We start from the raw sequence: 24,483 nt of genomic DNA, 5'->3' as shown, positions 1-24,483 counted from the left end.
GCTGATGCTCGCCCTTCCTTGATAACTTTCCTCTGCCACAACCTTCACACCTTTTCCCTGTCACTTCCTCACCCCTCCCTGGAGACACCCTCAGTTTGTAACACATTTTACCTGCACCCTTCAGCTGTGCCTCCGTTTTTCCAAGAAGAAATGACCAGCCAGGAAGGGGTAGAAGGTGGAACAGCCACTTTACACTGTGAGCTGAGCAAAGCCCCTGCCTGTGTGCAGTGGAGGAAGGGCCAGCACATCCTCACCTCGGGCCCCAAGTACAGCATGAGGCAGGAGGGACGTGCTGTGGAGCTGCTGGTCCATGGGCTGGACCTGAGTGACACTGGGGACTATTCCTGTGTCTGTGGAGACAAGATCAGCACAGCTGCACTAACAGTTCACGGTAATGTAATCCTTGGGGTGAATGTCCTCCAAAGCTGCCCAAATCTCTGTGATCTGTGCCTGTCCCTTTCTGTTTGCTTGGGCTTTTGGTTCCTTTCAGGGTAATGTAATCCCTGGGGTGAATGTCCTCCAAACCTGCCCAAATCTTTGTGGTCTGTTCCTGTCCCTTTCTGTTTGCTTGGGCTTTTGGTTCTTTTGGACTCTCTGCGCTTCCTTGTTTTGTAGAATTGGGAAAAACATTCCCTGCTGGTGTTTGTCCCCTTCATCTATGCTGGTTCATCTCACTGTCCTTGCCCTGATCCAATGGCCAGGGAAGCTGGGGAAGTTTTTCCATCGTGTTCCGCTGACCTGGATCAGGGCTTGGTGTTGCCCCACGAAACCTCTCTCACCAAGCTTCACTTTAAGGAACATTCGCCCTCTCTGTGGTAACTCTTTTACTCCTCAGTGCTGCCTCCAGAATTCAAGAGAGAGCTGAAGGACCTGGAAGCTGGGGAAAATGGCACAGCTGCTCTGCAGTGTGAGCTGACAAAACCTGCTGAGGTGCAGTGGAGGAAAGGGCAGGAGGTGCTCAAAGAGAGCAGAAAACATGAAATGAGTCAGGATGGGGCTGTTGCAAAGCTGATTATCCACGAGCTGGAGGAGGAGGATGCTGGAGTTTACACCTGTGTGTGTGGAGATCAGCAGACAGCTGCCACGCTGACAGTCAATGGTAAAAAATCTAAAAGGGAAAAGGCTAATAGTTTCTGAAAATTAAAATAGCAACTGCGGTTTAGTGTTGCTTAAGAAAGATATTGTAATGGATGAGGTGTGCAGAATAGCTTGGTCTATGCAGCTCATGGAGTGGCCAGGCAGAAAATGGGAATTGCCATGCAGATCTAAGTGCATTTTTTTCTGTATTTTGCTGTCAGAATAATCAAAATCTCTCCTGCAAGTGACCTGCCTTAAGAGGGCATCTGAACCCTTAAAATTCCCTGCCTTAAGAGGGAGTATGAACTCTTGCAAGTCTCTGTATCAGGAGGGAATCTGAACTCTGAAAATTCCCTGCTGACCTTCAGAACACTTCCTCAGTGATCAGGGCAGCACACTGGCTGCTTTTACAGCAGGAAAATTCTTATTCTATTTTTAGATCATAGATTAAGTTCTATATATTTCATGGCAAATGTAACTTCTTGAAATCCATTTCTTCTTGTATTGTATTTGCGGGGACCCCCATGGCAGGAAGGAATGATGAATCTGACTCCATGTTCTCAGAAGGCTAATTTATTATTTTATGATACTATATTATATTAAAGAATGCTGTACTAAACTATACTAAAGAATACAGAAAGAATACTTACTGAATGCTAAAAAGATAATAATGAAAACTCGTGGCTCCCTCCAGAGTCCTGACACAGCTTGGCCCCAGTTGGCCATTGAGTCAAAACAGCTCTCAGCAGAATCCAATGAAACAATCACCTGTTGGTAAACAATCTCCAAACACATTCCAAAGGAGGAGAGCACAGCAAATCAGATAATTATTGTTTTCCTTTCTGTGTGAGGCTTCTCAGTTTCCCAGGAGAAAAATCCTGGGTGAAGGGATTTTTCTAGAAAATGTGGATGCCACATTCTTGCTCTGCAGATATTCCTATTACTTCTCTGGGCAAATAGCTTCATAGTTTGAATCTAGAGTATTGAGGTTTAGCAACATCTGGGAAAAAAAACCCCAATCCTCTGTTGGTGCTTTCATTTTCCCTCTACATCCTTTTTCCCAAGCCCCAGCTGCAGCAGGTCCAGGTCATATTTCTATTTTATAGCCCTACCAGCCCTTTTTAAACAAGAGCTCCAGGACACCGAGGCAGAAGAAGGCGGCACAGTGACCCTGAGGTGTGAGCTCACCAAACCCAAGGCTCCAGTGGAGTGGAGGAAAGGGGATGTCACTCTCTACCCTGGTCTGAAATACGAGCTGAGGCAGCAGGGCTGTGCTGCTGAATTGGTCATTCATGACCTGGAAGTGGAAGATTCAGGAATTTACATCTGCGACTCCGGACACCAGCAGACAACGGCTGTGCTGGCCGTGCATGGTAGGCAGTGGTGATCCTTGGCTCAGGAGGAGTGCAGTGAAAGGAGCTTTTCCTGGTGCTCTCTGCAGCCTTTGATTTGTTTTGTTGCTGGTCCACGCTAGAATAGGTGTTCTTCGTGGGTGTGGCCCACAGCAAAGAAGAAAGGTTCTTCTTGTGGTATCTGGAGTGATTAATGGCAATTAAAGCAATTGAATAGGTTGGGTTGGAAGGGACCTTAAAGATCATCCATTTCCATCCCTCTGCCATGGGCAGGGACATCTTCTACCAGAACAGGTTTTTCAGAGCCCCAACCAACCTGGCTTTGAAGGTTGTCATGATGTAAAAATACGCTGAACCCTGCTGCCTTGAGTGCAGGGAGTGTGGCTGGATATAGGAATGGGATAAGGGATCCCTAATTGGATGTAATCCTGCCTGGGATGGTAAGAGATGCACCAGTTAGGGGATAAGGGATTTCTAGGATCTATGAATGTGCTGCATTGTTACTGGAGGCTTTGAACTTTAGGTGCAAATGCTGACTGCAGACAACTTGAATCCACACTGTGTTCCTTCACTTCCTGTACCATCCTTAACTGAAATCTGGATTTCCCCTCCCATTTATCTCTTCACTGGGATCTCTTACCAAGAGATCAATACTAACTTGATGTTTTGTACATTGATAGAAGCAGAAGATTATTTGGGGCAGAAATTCTCTGTTTAATATTGCAAACTCACAGGCTTCTATTCAGGGACAGGGATCTGTGTAAGAGAGGCCGTTCCCGGTGATCTTTGCCTAAAGCATCCATACCTGGCATGGAAACCCTTCCATAGGAAAGTCTGACTCCTTCAGACCCCGAACCAGGCCATTTTGGTGACCACTAAGACCAGATCTTGCCTAACTTTGCCTGCCCCCACGTCTTGGTTCGTTTAGTGTTTCAAGAAAGATTCTGCCAAAACAGTGAGCTGCATAATGCCCAGGATTATGGAATCATTAGAAAAAACCATACCTGAAGGATGATGGTAGGACTGGATCCTTCTTGCACTATAACACTCTTGAAACGTTTTCCTCTCAAATTTTCCAGCGCTTCCCATCACGTTTAAGCAACCTTTACAAAATAAGGAGTTTGAGGAAGGAAGCACAGCCACGTTCTGCTGTGAGCTGTCGAAAGCCAGTGCTGCAGTGGAATGGAGGAAAGGAGGCGTGGGGCTGCAGCCCAGCCAGAAATATGAAATGAGGCAGAGGGGATGCCTGGTAGAGCTCTTGATACACAACCTCAGATTAGAAGACACAGGAGAATACAGCTGTGACACGGGGGATCAGGAAACCAGGGCAGCTCTGAATGTGAAAGGTACGTGGTGTGAGCTGACTCCTCAAGGAACAGGTTCCTCCAACAGGCAAAACAACCATTTCAATAGGAATATTTTTAAGTGCATTATTCTTGTTGTCTATGAATATTTTATTTTTCATCTGATATATTAGGATTTTTTTTATTTTTAATAAGAATGGAAGAGGATGATTCTTTGTTCTTCCAGTGCTGTGTTTGAGTTTTAGGCTCTAATAGGAAATACGTTCAAGCTTTGTGCCTGAGGAGAAATTAAAGAAAAAACAATGATTTAACATAACATCTGGACATTTCACAGGACATATTGCTTGAATATTTAAAAAGAATATTTTCTTTCAAATACTGGAAGAAGAGAGACAACGACATCCCTGACCTCTCAAGGCTGTCTATGGAGTTTTGAAGTTCTTTGCTCTTGAGATCATTTTTAGATCAACTGAGGGATAAAATCTTGCAATGAATTCACCACTGTGAAGGATTTGAGTGAAGGAACAAAGGAAATAAATGTTATGGGTGCAGATGGCTTCTTCTGATGCAGCAAGATCTCCTGGTTGTGCCAGGAAAATCAGAAAAACATGAATCCTACCTAGGAATATCACAGTGAAAAGCAGAGTATCTTGTTCTCCAGGAGTCAGTCTGTGTTAACCAGGCTTCACTAAAAGATCCTGTTGATCCTTTTCTTTTCTCTTTTAGCTCTGCCAGTTCTTTTCCAAAAGCAGCTCAAAGATGAGGAGGCAGAAGAAGGAGCCCCAGTGAAATTCCAGTGTGAGCTGACAAAGGATAACGCGGCCGTGGAGTGGAGGAAAGGCACCATGGAGCTCTTCCCTTGTGCCAAATACCAAATTAAATTAAGTGGGCGCACAGCTGAGCTTGTGATCCATAATGTAGAGCCAGAGGATGCCTCTGATTACACTTGTGACACAGGAGACCAGCAGAGCACTGCAGTCCTCAGAGTGAATGGTTAGCACTGCGCCCCTGGGCTGGAGGAGAAGAGGCATTGGTGGAACTGTGTGAAAGGTGTTATTTAATCCAAAAGTTAAGATAAGGAGGAAAAGAGCTGCCCAGTCATAAAGCAGAGTACAGAGAAGTGGATCTGGTGGGACAGGGTTCCTGTTTGAGCCTGTAAAGAGTGCAGTGCACTGACCCCTTCCTCTGATAAGATAAGAGCAAGGAATTCTGCGTCATGGGGATTTTGAAATACTGACAAAACTTCTTTTGGCACTTTGCAATTTTGCTGGTTCACTTGAATCAATAGCAAAATCACACATCACTTAAAAAAAGCATTTTGTGGTTGCTATTTTTAATCTCCCTGTGAAGATCCTGAGAATGCTGGGTTTAACCTATCCAGGAGTAATGTCTGTGATTGATCACAGAATCACAGAACAGGGTCACAGGTCCAGCCTCCCTGCTCAAACAGGGCCATACCAGCACCATCTAGGAAATGTTCGTGTTTGTCTCAAAGTTGGGTGGAATTGTGGCTTTGACCTAAGCTGTAACCTTTCAAACAACATATTTTTGCTGACTCTGACTCAAAAAGCAGCCATGGGGTCAACTATGGGTGAAAGAACCTAGTGATTGCTTTACCTGTCTCACAGTAGTGTTTTTACTGGAACCACGGGCACTGAGATTCCTGTTTTTCCAACAGCTCTCACACACCCCATGGATATCCCCTCCTTGCTTCCATCAGTGACAAGCTGTTTTCTGAGCCGTTCCATGATCTACTTCAATAAATGTCCATTTGTGCATCATCTGGAAGGACTCAGTGATGATGATCTGGGTCTTGAAAAGACAGCTGAGAAATCAGAAATTATTTTAAAGCTTTACATTATTTAGCTCTTGAAAATCAGGAGTATTTCTGTAAAAGTCAAAAGATTTACACTGGTTTAAACAGAAATTGCCAGGTTTTGCTTAGTCAAAACCTTTGTGGGTTGGAGTTTCCAATATGCTGAGCAGATGCATAAAAGGTGTGATGTGGATGCCTTGGACTTTATGGGATATAAAAATATTTGGGGAACTTTCTGATCCTATGGATATACACAATATAGGTCTGTTTATAGGGGGAAGAAATGGGTTTATTATCATATCACCACTTAATGCAAAATTGTACTGCAGCAGCAGAGCCCGGGTGCTGTGTGCTGACTTGTGCAGAGCTGGCATTCAAGCAGAGAGCTGATGCATTATTTATTTCTCATTTCACAGCCATCAAACCCCAGCTGAAGCAGCAGCTGAGGAACGAGGAGGTGGAAGTGGGAGGAACAGCCAGGCTGCGCTGCGAGGTTTCCGTCAGCAAAGCAGAAGTGGAGTGGAGGAAGGATGGAGTCCTGCTGCACCCCAGCTCCAAGTATGAACTGTGGCAGGATGGGACCCTCCGGGAGCTCCGTGTTCACCACCTGCAGCCCGGGGATGCTGGGGAATATTCCTGCAAGGCTGGAGACCAGACAAGCTCTGCCAAACTCACCGTGAAAGGCAAGGCCTGTTTATTGGAACAAAGAGATGTCTGAGATTTCCCAATGTGATTGAGTTAGATACACACACATGAAATGAGTTCTTCTGTATTGTATTTGCAGGGAAGCCCCAATGAAGGCAGGAATGATGAATCTGACTCCATGTTCTCAGAAGGCTAATTTATTACTTTATAATACTATATTATATTAAAGAATACTATACTAAACTATGCTAAAGAACACAGAAAGGATACTTACAGAAGGCTAAAACGATAATAATGAAAACTTGTGACTCTTTCCAGAGTCCTGACACAGCTTGGCCCTGATTGGCCATTGAGTCAAAACAACTCACAGCAGAATCCAATCAGACAATCACCTGTGGGTAAATGATCTCCAAACACATTCCACATGAGCAAAACAGAGGAGAAGTAAATGAGATAAGAATTGTTTTCCTTTTCTCTGAGGTTTCTCAACTTCCCAGGAGAAAAATCCTGGGCGAAGGAATTTTTTTCAGAGAATGCGAATGCTACAATTGTGATCAACACGAAGCATAGGAAGGGTATAATTAAAAAAATTATAAAAATGAAATTAAAAATTGAAATTAAATTAAGAAAAAATAAATGAAATTAAAATGAAATTTAAAATTAAATTAGAAATTAAAATTTAAAAAAATTTAAAATCTTATGGTCAGTGGATGAACCAAAGCAAAGATTGACTTGGTGGACAGGAGAGGATAAGTCAGCTGTAGTCTATGACTTATGGCTTGGAATATTTGCTTGACATCATGTGCATGGGACTGAACAGATGGTCCAGCCCCAGCTTCCAGTCACGTGGCAGCTGCATCTGGCCTTAATATCATTGCAGAGCTTAGGTTGGACCACTGGTGTGGAACAAACACCCCCAGCATCTCCACGGGCTACTCCATGTCATAGATCCCCTGCACATCACACCCAGCTGCAGCATTTCTCGTGCAGATGGTGACCTCAGTTGTAGGAATATCCACTGTGCTTGCTCAGAGGGAGACTGGGCTGATTTTTAAATGGTTTGACTCGATGATTTTAGAGGTGTTTTCCAACCTTAGTGATTTTATGATTCCTTTGGTATTGCCCAGTGGGTTTGGGGTATTTACAGGTTCTGCCTGCTGGGGGTTGTCTGTCTGATCCTTGCACAGGTGTCCTGGAAGCAGGACTCGGGCAAACTGCAGTGCAGAAGCCCTGTGCTCACACCAACCCAGTGAGTCCTGCTGGGAGGACAAAGCCAGCCAGGGCCTCAGCCAGTTTGGAGCATCAGCATGGAGTAAATGCAAATCTTTTCACAGAAATACAATAGAGAGGGTCAGGCTTTAACATTATCCTGTGAAGATGTCTAAGTGTAAATGGAACAAATTTCAAAATCCTGATTTTGAAATTTTGATTTTTCAAAATCCTTGTTCACCCAATCAAGCGTAATTAGAAAAAAAAACAATATGCAACGTGTCTCTTAGCAGGGACAAGTGGTAAAGCCACTACAAATGACAAAAGTCATTTGTCCTGCTGCCAAGTACACTGAAAGCAGAGTTTGAAATGGAGTTTGAGAGGCTGTGCTGTTCCAGGTGATGCACAAATGTTCAATTATTCAAGTAGAGCATGGAACAGCCTCCCTACCCTTGAAGGACAAGGTGCTGAGCAACCTGGGCCTGCTTTGAGCAGCGCTTGGAGCGGGTGACTCCCACATCATGGTTCCATGATTTGATCTGTGCTTTCCCTTTCATTTCCCGTGTCTGCCTCTTTGCAGAGCCTGACGTGACCATCGTGAGCGGCCTCAAGGACACGGTGGTGGCCGAAGGGGACGATGTCACCTTCAGGTGCCAGGTTTCCCACGAGAACGCCAGGGACGTCGAGTGGAAGCTGCAGGATGTGGCTCTGCAGAACAACGAGATGAACGAGATCTCAGTGGAAAGGGGCAAGGTCCACACGCTGACCCTGAGGAAGGTGACAGAGCAGGACATTGGCACCGTCACCTTCCGGGTGGGACCCCACACGTCCACAGCAGAGCTCAGGGTGAAAGGTGAGGCCTCTCTGTGCTGTGGAGCAGGGCCAGTGGGAACAGGGGGTGCTTTGCTTGTGCTGGCAGCAAATTCAAGGCCAAAATTCACCCCTTGTGTCTCAGGGGTACTTGTGCTTCAAAGCATCTGTGGCTGGAATCACCAGGGATGAACAGGGGACATTTCACCATCTTCTCAAAGCTCAATGATTCCTGGAGAAATTACTAGCTTGGCTTCACTTCTTGGATGGGTAGACCTGTAATTTTCATTGCTTCCACCACCCTTTCTAGAATAATTGGGTTTGGAGGGACCATTTTGCCCAATCCCTCTACATCTTCAACCAGATCAGGTTGCTTAGGTCTCCTCTTCTCTTCTCTTCTCTTCTCTTCTCTTCTCTTCTCTTCTCTTCTCTTCTCTTCTCTTCTCTTCTCTTCTCTTCTCTTCTCTTCTCTTCTCTTCTCTTCTCTCTTCCTTTCTTTCATTTTCTTTCTTTTTCTCTCTTTTTCTCTTCTCCTTTCTCTTTTTCTTTCTTTCTTTCTCTAAACATTATTTTGGTTAAATTCTCCATCCAAAATCCTTCTCCTTCCCTCTTAGAAGCTTCTTTTAACCCCTCAGTAAATAATACAGAACAGAAGTCAGAGGGTTTTTTTTTTTAATACTCAACCATTCAGCTGTAGCTTTAACACCAAGACAAAGGTTCCTGGAAAACAAAGCAAAGCAAACAAAGCAAAGCAAACAAATCCTTTGCTTTGCTTTGTTTGTAATTTCAGTGCCACCTCCAGTCTTTAAGGAGAAACTGCAGAGCAGGGAAGTGCAGGAGGAGGACACAGCTGTCCTCTGCTGCCAGCTTTCACAGCCCAGTGCTGAGGTGGAATGGGAAAAGGGCCCTCAGGTGATATCCCCAAGCTCCAAGTATGAAATCAGGAAGGAGGACTGATAAATCAGTCCATACTTGAAGGATTTATCACTAAAAACCAGAAGGTTCTGGCAAATACACCTTTGATAACAGAAATGAACAAACAGCAGCCACTCTGACTCTTATAGGTGGCTTGTGTTGGGTTTTTTTAAGATAAGAAACTTGCCCCACTCCCTTAGTTAGGCTCTGCCAAGAGTATCTTTTCTACTGCCCTTGATTTCAGATGTGCTGTGCTGTCAAAAGCAGCTGAGTGCTTTTGCTTTTGGAAGTCCTGTGGTGTCTTAAGTAAAGAAAATGCAGGGACGCAAGTGTGGGAATTACTTCCACACTTTGAGACCCTGTGGCCTCTCTCTGGTCACTCAGACAACCAGACCTGGAGCTAAAATTAAGATAGGACTATTTCTGACAATTTTAAACATCCTTTGAGCTGCAGTTCTGCCTGGGAAAATGGTGATCCAGGTGAATTTGTTCAAACTTGGACACAACTCCAGCTAATGGGCAAGGCACCTAAATGCTTCTAGTGCCAAAGATCTTTAAAATAGATGTAATGTGACAATATATCTGTATTTTTTGAAATCTGATCTGATACAAATACAATATCAAGGTGACTTTTTCTGAGACACACAATCAGGAAAAACAAAGATGAGCCAGGATATTGTTAATTCCCACCTTTTCAAAGATCCCTGAGGGCTCTCCCATGAAGGGGATGCACCTGCCTGCAGTCACAATGACTCCACAACTCAAGGATACCAGAATATTGCTGCTGTAAGCAGATCCTCTGATGGCCAATGTGTGTCTCTCTGTGTGGTCTCAGCCACTCCAGCTGAGAAAAAATCCTTTTCCAGTCCTTGAAAAAAATTCCAAACCCAGGAAGCTGAGGAAGCTTGTGCAGTTACACTGTAAATACCAATTCAGCCAATTGGCTGAAAAAAAAATATATATGCATATATGTGTACATATATATAGTTATTAAATATATATATATTAAATATATATCAAATATAAATATTAAATATATATATTAAATATATATTAAATATATATATGTACACACACATATATATATATATATATATATATATGTGTGCCACTGTGGTTCTTCCAGGAACTGGACTTGAGGAGCTAAACTTCTACATGTGGCACTTCATAAATCCACCCATCAAAACTCCACCTTGACCCACCATCAGCACAGAGACTGCCAGGGTTCCTTTCTCTGCTGGTCTGGTTTTCAAATAAGGAATATTATAGAAAGGTTATTACAGAAAGGTTCTCCAGGCCCTCTCCCAAACACACAAGAACTTGGATACCAGGAGTAGGCTTTTGAGATCTGGTTTTGGTACCCATTTGGAGATACATGCCCTGAGATGCTCAGAACTCTGTATCCACGACAATTCCTGTGCAAGAAGGAGCACAATCCTTGAGGTGCTCAGTGTATGAGCACTGTATGCAGTGTTCAGTGACTCTTCAGGAGTGCAGAGTGCTTAAAGCTCCTGCAAATCCAGCATTGTTGGACAATACACTTGTATTAAAGGTGTTTTAAAGACTTTTATTCCATTTTCAGACTCACGAGAAGGGTGAGACAATACAGATGTTATAATTCATGCCATCACAATCAAAAGCCAACTATTTCCTAATTAAAATACACTCTTGTATTGTAATTAGGAAATAGTTGGCTTCTGATATTGTTTCTTGGCCTACCAGCTTTAGCCACACCATGCTGAAAATGCCTTAAAGCCAATCATCTAAAATTAGCCCTCATGGGTCCCACTACAATGCATCTTTAATAGTTCTATTTCTAAAAAGTGTTTAGTCTTATTTGCAACGCAAATTTTGAAACTTTTTTCTACTCCATTTCTAGCTCCATTTTCTAGCTCCATTCTTCTTATTTTGAAACTTTTTTACTAGCTCCATTTCTCTCTGAACAATCTCTGTCCTATTGCATGGCGTTTCTAAGCCAGCATTTCTCATCTCAAAGTTTGCATACGGATGCACATACTATGTGGACCTTCTGTCAGGCTTTGAGAACTTTCTACAAATCAATTTCCCACCCAGCACCCTCTGTCATTCCTTGTTTTGCTTTCAAACTAACTTTGGAATTGAGTTTGAACCAAATTTAGGATGGCACCAGAGTTTCATCAAACACAAGGCTTAGTTTCGCGGTCAGCAATGACACATGAATTTTCCCTCTCTGATTTTTCTTGATTTAGCTTCTCCAGTCACCTTCACACACCCACTCCAGAACCAGCAAGCTGAGGAGGGTGGCACTGTCACTCTGAGCTGTGAGGTGTCCAAACCCAACACTCCTGTGCAGTGGAAGAAGGCGGGGACAGTGCTGCGAGCCAGTGACAAGTACAGGATGCGCCAGGAGGGGGCCGTGGCTGAGCTGACCATCCACAACCTGAGCCAAGCTGATGCTGGGGACTACACCTGTGACACAGGGGACCAGCAAACCACGGCAGCCGTGCAGCTGAAAGGTGGGGCTTTGCATGGGGAAGGGCTGGGCACAGCTTGGCACCACGGCAGAGACACAGGATTGACTAATTTGGCAGCTAAACCTCATCCTGAAACGAGGATCTCTTCACAGGGCTAAGAACTGTGTCAGTTACCTCTAGAAATGGGTCTTTGGTCACTGATTCTGTGCTATAATGATAATTAATTTTCACCCATGAGAATATTTTGACAATTTTTTCACAGCACCCGTTATAATTATACACATATTAAATATTTATTGTGCACGCAGCACAGTATAACTTGCAAGCTTTTAATACACATGTAGACATGAGTCATGCATCTGTAGCATTGTAATATGTTGCTGGATGCCTGTGTACCTATATTTTTATGAGTTTAGAATCACAGAATGGTTTGGGTTGGAAGGGACCTTCAAGGTAATTCAGTTCCAACCTTCCCAGGTTGCTCCAAGCCCTGTCCAACCCAGCCTTGGACACTTCCAGGGATCCAGGAACAGCCACAGCTTCTCTGGGCACCCTGTTCCAGGGCCTCACCATTCTCACAGGGAACAGTTTCTTTCTAACATCTAAGCTAACCCTGTCCTCTTTCAGTCTGAAACCATTCCCCCTTTTTCTGTCACTATCTACTCCTATTAAAAACTCCTTCTTCCTCATTTTTATAAGCCCTCATAATCCTTCTCTTCCAAGCTGAACACGTCCAGATTTATTATTTAGGGCCTCAAATAACAACAACATAGTGCTGTCAGGAGAGAGCCTAACGACATGTTTAAGCCAGGAAGCATCCCTTGAAAGCAGATCTCAAACTCTGTTGCCCTTTCCATGAAGAAGCAGCAGCCACCATCGTGGAGGGGCTGAGGGACGTGGCCACGTACGAAGGAGAAGACGCGGTGTTCGAGTGCAGGCTGTCCCGGGAAGCAGCCCAGGATACCCAGTGGTTCCTGGGGGATGTTCCCCTGCAATCCAACGAAATGAATGAGATCAGAGTGCAAGGGACACGTCACAGCTTGACCTTGAGGAAGGTGACCCTGGAGGACTGTGGGTCCGTCAGTTTCAAAGTGGGGCAGCATTCGTCAGCGGCGCAGCTGAAGGTGGAAGGTGAGCAGCCTCTCAGGATGAGGGGTTGAGCAGGTACTGGCAGGCAGTGCTTGGACTTCTGGAGAGGTGTATTTGGGATTAGGGAGCCTTGGAAATTTTGGGAGATTCTGCTAATCTAATTTAGCAATTTAGAGAGGCACATCTGAGCCAGTCGTTCTAGTTGTTTTTGTTGTACATGGAATGAAGATTAACATCCTTCGATGTTATTTGGTATAATAATTAACATTAACATCCTTTGATGTTATTTAATATAATAATTAACATTAACATCCTTTGAAGACCATCCAACTACGCAGCTGATCGCATGTCACAATCAATGCTGAAGAGTGTCATGAATATACTCTGGACTAATCTCCTACTCATGATGCTTTCGGATCATATTTACAAAGAAAAAGTCTGAAAGCTCTGAAAAACCTTTCTTTTAAGATATATAGAAGGATTTTTGAATGATGGCCCGCTCCAATGCCTCGTGCTGCTTGTTCCTCTTGGACCTGGTTCCAAATGTAACCACAGACCCCCAGCTCTGCCCTGGGGGTGATGCTGGGTGAGGATGCTGCAGCAGCGCTGGTCCCCTCTCCCCACAGCTGCCCCAGTCACCTTCGTGAAGGCTCTGCACAACCTGGAGCTGCAGGAGGGTGGCACTGCCCACCTGTCCTGCGAGCTGTCCAAGCCTGATGTCCCTGTGGAGTGGAAGAAGGGCACGTCTGTGATCCAGCCCAGCCACAAGTGCAGCATCCAGCAGGAGGGCAAGGTGCACACGCTGCTCATCCGCGACCTGAACCGCGCCGACTCCGGGGAGTACAGCTGCCACACGGCTGCTGGCAAGACCACGGCCAGGCTGGAGGTCAAAGGTAGGGTTCCTCTGTGCCCGGCAGAGGTGAGAGAAGGGAAGATTGATTTTGAGAGCTCTCTGCTTCAAGAGAGGCACTCATCAGTGGAGCAAGTGCAGCAGAATCCACCAGGTTTGTCAGAGGGCTGGAGCAAATGAAGGACATGGACAAACCCTGTTGTGATAGGACAGGGGGTGATGGTTTTAAACCAAAAGTGGGACGATTTAGATTGAGTATAAGAAGGATTTTTTTTTTACAATCAGGATGGTGAGGCCCTGGCACAGGCTGCCCAGAGAAGCTGTGACTGCTCCTGGATCCCAGGAAGTGTCCAAGGCCAGGCTGGACAGGGTTTGAAGCACCTTGGGATAGTGGGAGTTGTCCCTGACATCGGCAGGGTTTGTTAAAAGATGAAATACCTTCTAATTTAAACCATTCTGGGATCTAAGTGCAAGCAGAAGCAAAGGCAGCTGTGTTTGATAACTGGGTAAGAGAAAATGGAAGGGGGACCTTGGTGCTCTCTGCAGCTTCCTAGTGGAGATCTACAGAGGAGAGAGGCACAGAACTTTCTTGGAGGGTTCAGTAAACAGATGACAGGCAAGTGGAAGCTGCAGTGAGAGAAATTCAGATTAGAAAAAACCAGACTGTTAACATGAAGGGGTGGTCAGACTTTAGAACAGAGATCCAGAGGAGTGGAGGAATCTCCATCCATGGGGTCCTCCCAAAGTCCTTTCAAACCTTAATTATTCTGTAATTGGTCTTTGGCAGCAAGATCTGAAGCCTTGGATTGTAACCCTAGATTTGTATATTCTGTATATATTCTAATATAATCTACATATATTATTCTCAATATTAATAATATTTATATAATATTTTGTATATTATATTATACTGGTCTACATATTCTATATATACTATTATAGTCAATATAGTTAAATTTTCTGATATATTATATATATTCTAATATATATTAATATATATTATACACATATATACACATGTATTTTTATGTGCTTTAAAATATTTTTTTATTTTTTATATGCATATGTTTCTGAGTAATTTTACCCCTTTCTGTGATTTTATTTCAAGGATGGAAAGCTGTCTGGCCTTCAGTGATAATTACTGAGCTTTGAATTCTTTGTGAAAAGAAGTCTGGGATATGGGGAGAGAAATTTAGCTCACATAGATTATTGTCACCCTTATTTTTTAAGTTTTTCTAAGCCTTCTGATGTTTACATTCTTTTAAAGAACTTTCTCACACACTTTATGCAAATAACTTATTGTTCTGCATTCTTTTATGGAGGAGGAGAAATCTGATGGACGGTTGGTTTGTCCAGTGTCATTGGAGAGGTGGCACTGTCACCCTCCAATCCACTGTCACTTTTGGAAATCTATTAATGTCAGAGTCAGAAAATAAATTTCCCTTTTCTTTACCTTGAGAGCAGCGGTGTGCGCGCTTGTGCTGTTTCATGTCCTATAGCAACAGGTTATTCTGATTAATTATTATTATGCTGATTAATTCCCTTTCCTCCTCCTCCTCTATCAAGGTTTGGCATCCCTGGTCACTCTCCTTAGGGAAACCCAACCAGAATTGTCCGTGAACTTCATAACTACCTCTATCCACACCTTAAAAATAAAACATCCCTCTATTTTCTATTTTTGCCTCACTCATTTTTCATTTCAAGGATGGAAAGCTGTCTGGCCTTCAGTAATAACTACTGAACTTTGAATTCTTTGTGAAAAGAAGCCTGGGATATGGGGAGAGAAATTTAGCTCACATGGATGATTCTGATTAATTTTTTATTATGCTGATTAATTCCCTTTCCTCTTCCTCCTTTATCTAGGTTTGGCACCCTGGACACTGTCGTTAGGGAAACGCAACCAGAATTGTCCGCGAACTTCACTAACAGCTCCATCCACACCTTAAAAATAAAACACCCCTCTATTTTCCATTTTCTATTTTTGCCTCACCTATTTTCTATTTCCCCTTGGCCAGGCCTGCCCGTGCTGTTCCAGCAGTGGCTGAGGAACGAGGAGGTGGAGGAAGGGCGCACGGCCGCGCTGCGCTGCGAGCTGACGCGGCCCCACGCGCGCCTGCAGTGGCGCAAGGGGGACACGGTGCTGCAGCCCGGGGACAAGTACCAGATGCGCCAGGAGGGGACACGAGCTGAGCTCCTCATCTACCAGGCCGAGGCTCAGGATGCTGGGGAATACACCTGTGACTCGGGGGATCAGCAGACCACGGCTTATCTGCAGGTCAAAGGTAGGTTGCCTTACAGTTTTATTCATTTTGTGCTAATTCTGTGTCCTTCAGATTAGATCACACTTGTAGATTGTGGGTTTGGTCACAAACTCCTGCTCAGACATGTGGTTTCAGAGCTTAAACACCCAAAATCTCATGTGCCAGCTGAGGGAATTGGGGTTTTCAAACCATTGGATGTCTTGGTGCCTGAGCAGCCCATGAATTGAGATTCTTTGCCTTTCTTAGTGTCTGTGTTTTTAGATTTTATAGTTTTATTCATTTTGTATTAATAATTCTTTTGGTTTGGGATTTTACAGTTTTATTCATTTTGTACTAAGAACTCTATGGCTTTGGATTTTACAGTTTTATTCATTTCACACCAAGAACTCTATGGTTTGGATTTTACAGTTTTATTTTTTACTAAGAACTCTATGGATTTGGATTTTACAGTTTTATTCATTTCGCACCAAGAACTCTATGGTTTAGGATTTTACAGTTTTATTAATTTCACACTAAGAACTCTATGGTTTAGGATTTTACAGTTTTATTAATTTCACACTCATGTGGTTTCAGAGCTTAAACACCCAAAATCTCATGTGCCAGCTGAGGGAATTGGGGTTTTCAAACCATTGGATGTCTTGGTGCCTGAGCAGCCCATGAATTGAGATTCTTTGCCTTTCTTAGTGTCTGTGTTTTTAGATTTTATAGTTTTATTCATTTTGTATTAATAATTCTTTTGGTTTGGGATTTTACAGTTTTATTCATTTTGTACTAAGAACTCTATGGCTTTGGATTTTACAGTTTTATTCATTTCACACCAAGAACTCTATGGTTTGGATTTTACAGTTTTATTTTTTACTAAGAACTCTATGGATTTGGATTTTACAGTTTTATTCATTTCGCACCAAGAACTCTATGGTTTAGGATTTTACAGTTTTATTAATTTCACACTAAGAACTCTATGGTTTGGGATTTTACAGTTTTATTCATTTTGTGCTAAGAATTCCACATCCTTTAGATTAGATCACACTTGTAGATTGTGGGTTTAATCACCATAACAAACTCCTGCTCAGAGCATGTGGTTTCAGAGGTTAAACACCCAAAATCTCACGTGCCAGATGATGGAATTGGGGTTTTTTAACCATTGTACATCTTGGTGCCTGAGCAGCCCATGAATTGAGATTCTTTGCCTTTCTTAGTGTCTGTGTTTTTGGATTTTATAGTTTTATTAATTTTGTATTAAGAACTCTATGGTTTGGGATTTTACAGTTTTATTCATTTTATACTAAGAACTCTGTGGCTTGGGATTTTATAGTTTTATTTTGTATTAAGAACTCTATGGTTTGGGATTTTACATTTTTTATTAATTTCACACTAAGAATTCTATTGGTTTGGGATTTTACAGTTTTATTCATTTTGTGCTAAGAATTCCATGTCTTTTAGATTAGATCACACTTGTAGATTGTGGGTTTAGTCACCATAACAAACTCCTACTCAGAGCATGTGATTTCAGAGGTTAAACACCCAAAACCTCATGCTGAAGCTGAGTGAATTGGGGTTTTTTAACCTAGAGAAAAGGAGGTTTGGGGGAGATATTATCACTCTCTGCAACTACCAACAGGAGGTCGTGGTGAGGTAAAGGTTGGTCTATTTCAAAAGTGACAAGCAATAGGATGAGAGGAAATGGCCTCAAGTTGCACCAAGGTGGGTTTAGATTTGGTATTGAGAAATAATTCTTCGCTGAAAGGGTGGCCAAGCATTGTCAAAGACTGCCCAGGGAAGCAGTGGAGTCAACATCCCTGGAGATATTTAAAAGATGTGTAGATTTGACTTGGGGATGTGGTTTAGTGGTGGATTTGGCTGTGCTGGGTTAATGGCTGGACTTGATCTTAAAGGTCTTTTCCAACCTAAAGGGTTGTTGATTGGTGGTGTTGTGCTGTGTGTGCTTCCACTGAGAATGGTGAGTATGGCCATGTGAAGACCTTTAGAGGCCCAGAGCAGCACTGGACACCTTTGCAGCATCAACAACTGATTCCACGAGTGGCCAGCAGGCAAAACTGTGGTCCAGAAGGAGGGGAGCAGCCCAGCTGCAGAAGTCACAAGCAGGTTTCTCACCTCTGAGTGCTGTCACTGATGCAGTTGCTTCTCCACCACAGTACTGCCAGTGCTGTTTAACAAAGAGCTGAAAAACGTAGAGGCTGAAGAAGGGGGAACGGCAGTTTTGCACTGTGAGATCTCCAAGCCTGATGCTCCTGTTGAGTGGAGGAAAGGAGGGGTGGTCATTCAGCCCAGTGACAAGTACGAGCTGAAGCTGAAGGGCAGCGTGGCTGAGCTGATCATCCATGGTGTAGAAGCTGATGACTGTGGGGATTATACCTGCAGCACAGGATACGAGATCACCACAGGGTCTGTGTATGTGCAAGGTAAGGTGGTGGAAATACTCTGGTTTTCTGCCTGGATTTCTTGCTCCAAAGTCTTTGACAGTAACAGCAGAAAGTCCTCTCATTTCTTTCCTGATTCCAGCGAAAATATAAACACTCACCTCCAGGCTGAGCTTTGACCCATCTTTTTAAGTTAAGCTAGTTTAAAGTACTGACCATGCTGAGTCTCAGAACAGATGGTCGTACTGCTGAAAAACTTGGAGCAGTGATTGTAAAAATACTGAAATTCTTGTTACAACTGATTGCAGCTTCTACCACTGTTGATAATCTTATTACTCCCTTAAAGCACCCAAGTGAACATTTAAATCTTTAAGTACCTCCCTACCTCATACAATTTCTGCAGATGGTTGCAACACACAGGAGAGCCAGGGCAAGGAGTGGAGCTTCCTCCCAGTGAAATGATGTTTGCAGACACACACCCTGCTCCTACAAGCTGGAGGGATGGAAGGTGGTTACTAACCCTCTTCAAGACAATTTTAGTTCTTTTATTTCCCTTGGAAAAAGCCCTACAAGTTTAACTCCCCTACAGGTTTAACTCTCCTACAAGTAGCTGGAGGGATGGAAGGTGGTTACTAACCCTCTTCAAGACAATTTTAGTTCTTTTATTTCCCTTGGAAAAAGCCCTACAAGTTTAACTCCCCTACAGGTTTAACTCTCCTACAAGTAGCTGGAGGGATGGAAGGTGGTTACTAACCCTCTTCAAGACAATTTTAGTTCTTTTATTTCCCTTGGAAAAAGCCCTACAAGTTTAACTCCCCTACAGGTTTAACTCTCCTACAAGTAGCTGGAGGGATGGAAGGTGGTTACTAACCCTCTTCAAGACAATTTTAGTTCTTTTATTTCCCTTGGAAAAAGCCCTACAAGTTTAACTCCCCTACAGGTTTAACTCTCCTACAAGTAGCTGGAGGGATGGAAGGTGGTTTCTAATCCTCTTCAAGATAATTTTAGTTCCTTTTTTACCTTTGGAAAAGCCCTACAAGTTTAACTCTGCTGGAGCTGAACTTGGGTTAGCTCTGCAGGGAGTGAGCCCTGCGCGTTTGTTTTTGTTTTCTTGTCTTCAAGACAATTTTAGTTCTTTTATTTCCCTTGGAAAAAGCCCTACAAGTTTAACTCCCCTACAGGTTTAACTCTCCTACAAGTAGCTGGAGGGATGGAAGGTGGTTTCTAACCCTCTTCAAGACAATTTTAGTTCTTTTTGTTCCCTTGGAAAAGCCCTACAGGTTTAACTCTCCTACAAGCAGCTGGAGGGATGGAAGGTGGTTTCTAACCCTCTTCAAGACAATTTTAGTTCTTTTTTCCCCTTGGAAAAGCCCTACAAGTTTAACTCTGCTTGGGCTTGGGTTAGCTCTGCAGGGAGTGGGCCGTGCGCGTTTGTTTTTGTTTTCTTGTCTTCAAGACAATTTTAGTTCTTTTTTTTCCCTTGGAAAAGCCCTACGAGTTTAGCTCTCCTACAAGTAGCTGGAGGGATGGAAGGTGGTTTCTAACCCTCTTCAAGACAATTTTAGTTCTTTTTTTTCCCCTTGGAAAAACCCTACAAGTTTAACTCTGCTGGAGCTGCACTTGGGCTTGGGCTAGCTCTGCGAGGGAGCGAGTTAGGAAGCGAGTTAAGGAGCGAGCTGTGTGTATTTGTTTTTGTTTTTCCTTTGGCACCTTCTCTTGCTCTGTCACGCAGAAGAAGCAGCAGTGATAGTGTCTGGTTTGAGGAGCACAGACGTCTTTGTGGGCGAGTCAGCCACGTTCACCTGCGAGCTCTCGCCGCCGGGCGTGAGGAACGTGCAGTGGTGGCTGGACGGGACCCCCCTCCACAACAACCTGGTGACTGAGATCTCTCAGCAGGACGGCAGGATCCACACTTTAACCCTAAACGACGTGGCGTGCCACGACTCGGGCACTGTCACCTTCAGAGCTGGCTCCCTTATATCTTCTGCTAAATTATTAGTCAAAGGTATTGCCCTGTAAGCAAGAAACACATGGCCACCTCTGGACTTGCTCCATGTGCTGGTGCTTCTGCCTTCCAGGCTACCCTTACTAAATCCTTCATGTGCCCTGCAACCCTCCCACTCTGCAAGTCACCCACTCTCATCCCAGAATTTTTCTGGCTACAACACACTGGTTTTTTTAAATTTTTTTTTCCCCCTCACCCTCCAGTGTTTTTGGATTTTATAGGTGAGGGAGGGTTGCAGGGTCAGGGCTGCTGCTTTCACCTGACATCAAAGAAGAGATAAACATAAACATCTGTGGTAGCACCTGACTTTATATCCCCACTTCAGTTTTTTTTTTTTTTCCCAAAATACCACAAAACCTTGTGGGGGTGGTAATTCCCAAATTTCCCACTGTGCTGCTCCACAGCTGGACTACTGGTGCTGAGCTCAGCATGTTCCCAGGACAGGATTTTGGGCTGTTCCTGGAATCCAGTGGGTGTGTGGCATTCCAGTAACACAGAGACAAAATGTGCCTTGTTTCTGAAAGCTCATCCCTGCACTGGCAAAGCTTTCTGGTCTGTTGAATAACTTTTTTTCCCATTTGGTAAGGGTAGCCAAAAGCTGCAAATAACACTGAGCTCCAGACTTGATAAAGCAAGGTCCTTCCCACTCAGTCCTTTTATAGCTGTGGGGAAGATCTGTTGTTTTTCAGGCAAAATTAAGGCTTATTCCCTGCTTGGAAAATGGATATATAGAGATATATAAAGGGTTAAAATATCTTTATGTAAATCTACTCCTGTGCTATAACTGGGCCATAACAGGAATGATCCACAATATGGAATTGTAGTCAATGGTTGATGTCTCCTTCTCTGCATCATGTGCCCCTTGTACATTCAGGAAATTTGGTTCTCTGCGGAGGTAAAATGTGAAATCACTTCTTCATGGTATAGAACGATGTAGTGACAACACAGTGGGCAGATTCCACAAGTCCTGTGTCAGTTTGCATCCATTTTCAGAGACAGAACCTGGTTCTGAGATCTCCAGGCGAAAAAAAAAATCCAGTGGGCCTAAAATATAAATTAAAAATAAATGCATTGTTAGTATTCTGGTCAGTGAATTAACGGGCTCCTGAGATATTTCCATTTCATAGAATCACAGCATCACCAATTTTGGAAGAAATGTCTGGAGATCATCCAGTCCAGCCCCACAGCTCATGCAGGTGGATATTTTGTACTTCCATGAAGCCAAGATTCCTGAATTGCAAACCTGAACCACACTAGCACTATTTTATAACTGGGTTGGGATTACCGCAGTTATGCTGTGCTCAGTAACACTTGATTTTGTAGAAAAGTGAAACACTTAAAATTCCAACCATCCTTGTATTGACAATTTTGTGTGCTTTATTTTGTCCACAAATTTAAGCACAAATCTTTGTTTGAGATATATTTCAGTCTATCAAGCCATTCTTGGCTTGCTCTTCATCAAGGAGCAAGCTGGCTTTGTTCCTTGTGCCTCATTCTCCTGGTTTAAGGCATGTTGGTAATTTGATTTATTCTGCAACAAGTGAGATCTCATCTTTCCATGCTGGGCCTCCACAACATCGCTGCCCTACAACTTTATTCATTCCATGACCTGGAGTGATGGTTCACAGATGATGGGGGCAGGATGGAGAAGGGTGAAGGAGCTGCTGCTGTTTCTTAGCTCCTCTGGGCAGGTGAGAATTGCAGCTTCCAGGGCACACGTTGGCTCCTCAGCCCCAAAGAGCTGCACAGGTGAATGGGGCCACCAAAGCTCCTTGCCCTGGCCAACTGTGGTTATTAATAATTAATAACTGTGGTTATTAATTGTTGAGGGTCTCCAGGACGAGATCAGAGATGAGAATTGACTCCAAGTTTTCAGAAGGTTGATTTATTATATTATGATATATATTATATTAAAAGAATACTATACTAAAACTACACTAAAGAAAGAGAAAGGAGACATCAGAAGGCTAGAAAGGAGTGATAATAAAAAACTCATAACTGACCAGAGTCCTGACACAGCTGGACTGAGATTGGTCATTAGTTAAAAACAATTCACATAGAACTAATCAAAGATGCACCTGTTGGTAAGCAACTTCTAAACCACATTTTAAGCAATCAAATAATTATTATTTACATTTTGTTTCTGAGGCTTCTCAGGAGAAAAATCTTAGCAAAAGGCTTTTTCATAAAATATGATAATAACAGCCAACAGCGAGGGGAGAGTGGAACCAGGACCTTCTCCAGTACCACAGGTGATATTTTCTGTGAGAAACACATTTCTACATCTTGTGGAAGGGGATGAGGTTGTGCTCCCCAGCTGCACAGACACCTGCTTGTCTCTTCAGCCAGCAAAACATCTCCAAATCTTCCACAGAGGCCTCCTCTCCATGAACACACGTGGCAGAGGGAGCCTCAGCGAGTGGGATCAAGCCCTGCAGCAGGTTTCCAAGTGGTGTTTGCAAAGCTCTCTTTGCTCCCCAAGGTCTGCCAGGAGCACCCCAAAGCCTCAGCCTGCTGCAGCAGTTCCAAGAGGAGCACTCCAGACAGAGAGCCTGTTGGGTTATCCCAGCTGGCTTGTGAGCAGAGAACTATTTGAAGAATGAGGACATCACAGAATCACAGAATGTCCTGAGCTGGAAGGGTTCCTCAAGGATCATCACAACTCCTCCTCAAGGATATCTCAGCTTTCTCTCACTCTCATATTTTCATGTCCCTTTGCAGCCCTATCATATATTTTTATTTTAAGCTGGCATAATTCTGCTAAGAATGATGTTTCAGAGAGACTTCCATTTTCGGACTGCATTGAGATTTTTCCTTTTGACCTGCATATTGCATTGTAGATGGATGGTCCAGTCTGACATCTCAGGAGGGACCCTTGGCTGCTTTGGGAGCTCACAGTATTTTAGGTCAGATATATCTACTGTGCCTTCCAGCTGCCTCACAAGAGGCAGAACTTGGGTTTTAAAAGTGCTTAAAAGCAACATTATGGATCTCAACACCTTCAGAGGAGCTGCATATCCAGCTGCTGCGAGCATTTTGTGGGCTCTCAGTCTGAGATGTCAGAGGTTTATGATCTCTCAGTGGTCTCTAGATTAAATACTATAAAGGAAATCCTGTTGTTTTTCTCCAAATAATGTGTCTGCTGCAGGGAAACACACAAATAATCAAAACAATATTCATCTGCTCCTGTGGAGTGCCCCTTTTTTGTCACAGCTGTCCTGGATATTTGCTCAAGACAGCCAAGACCACCCCAGCAGAGGAATGAGTGTCTGCATTTGAGAACTGTGTTTGTTCCTGATGAGTAGTTATATTTTAGTCACACAAAGAGCTTCCAATAGAGTTTGTGGTATTTTCCTATTGCTCTGTGAGGTTGAGAGTTGTAGGGAACCACTCCCTGCAGTCCTCTGCATCACACTTCTGCTCCACATTCGGGAAGCAGAGGTGTTTCCCATACAGTGCTTCCCAGCCTGGAAGATCTCAGAGACACTGGGAGAAACCCAAAATTGGAGAAGCAGTCCAAACTCAGGACTGTTCCAGCACGAGCCTCAATTCCTGGTGGCCCATTTCCCAGCGTCATGGTCATGTTCTAATGCACCAGTCTGGCTTCCATCCTGCTTGATGCTGCCACAGACTAAACTGCTAATCCTCCTGCTTGCACTGCCACTCTGCTTGCTCCCCACGGGCTTTGTGCTTGGCAAAAAACCCTCCAAGGGGTGATTTCCACGGGGATCCACTAATGCATGTCCTTCCTGACGTGTTGGTTAACAGATCCCACCATTGAAGTGGTCAGTCCCATGCAGGACATTACTGTTGATGAAGATGGCCCAGCAGAGTTCATATGCCAATATTCTAGGCCAGTGCACGCCATCTGGAAGAAAAATGATCAGGAAATACATGCAGATGGGCAGCGAGTGATTATCGATCAGGACTGGAATGTGAGCATGCTAAAAATTAACCCCACGGTCCCAGAAGACACTGGCATCTATTCTTGTGAAGCTGAAGGCATTAAAGTGATGGCTACACTTGATGTTCAAGGTGAGGTCTTCCAGCCAGAGAGGAAGACTACCATGGGTTCCAAATAAACGAGGTAGAAAAATCATGGCAAGGCTTTTGCAATAAGGGACACGTCAGATACCTGCTGTTGGTGTTCGCTCCAGTACTGAAAATGAGGATAAAAACAGTTGGGGAATAATGGGAATTGAATGTGAAACTGCAGGGTCATCTGATTTCTAATTAACACTCTCATTGCACCGCTTAGCCCACCTCTTCTGCAGTGAGCTGGAATGGGATGTGAGTGTGATGGGATGTGTCCTGCT

At 43.7% G+C, this 24,483-nt stretch overlaps 1 protein-coding gene across 1 annotated transcript in view; it reads left to right on the top strand.

Moving 5' to 3' along the window:
- The window catches only part of OBSCN (obscurin, cytoskeletal calmodulin and titin-interacting RhoGEF), a 160,015-nt gene that overhangs the window by 91,921 nt on the left and 43,611 nt on the right, over positions 1-24,483 (top strand). The window contains 14 exon segments of the mRNA XM_031062951.1: positions 125-391; positions 836-1,099; positions 2,184-2,450; positions 3,509-3,775; positions 4,460-4,726; positions 5,966-6,232; positions 7,984-8,256; positions 11,357-11,623; positions 12,443-12,712; positions 13,297-13,563; positions 15,536-15,802; positions 17,938-18,204; positions 19,895-20,167; positions 23,936-24,202. Of these exon segments, the coding sequence (XP_030918811.1) occupies positions 125-391; positions 836-1,099; positions 2,184-2,450; positions 3,509-3,775; positions 4,460-4,726; positions 5,966-6,232; positions 7,984-8,256; positions 11,357-11,623; positions 12,443-12,712; positions 13,297-13,563; positions 15,536-15,802; positions 17,938-18,204; positions 19,895-20,167; positions 23,936-24,202 (3,750 nt within the window).

The sequence above is a fragment of the Geospiza fortis genome, unplaced genomic scaffold (genome assembly GCF_000277835.1).
Source record: "Geospiza fortis unplaced genomic scaffold, GeoFor_1.0 scaffold34, whole genome shotgun sequence".
Classification (NCBI taxonomy): Eukaryota; Metazoa; Chordata; class Aves; order Passeriformes; family Thraupidae; genus Geospiza; species Geospiza fortis.
Note: the sequence above shows the minus strand (reverse complement) of the source record. Positions and strands in the feature narration are given on the sequence as shown.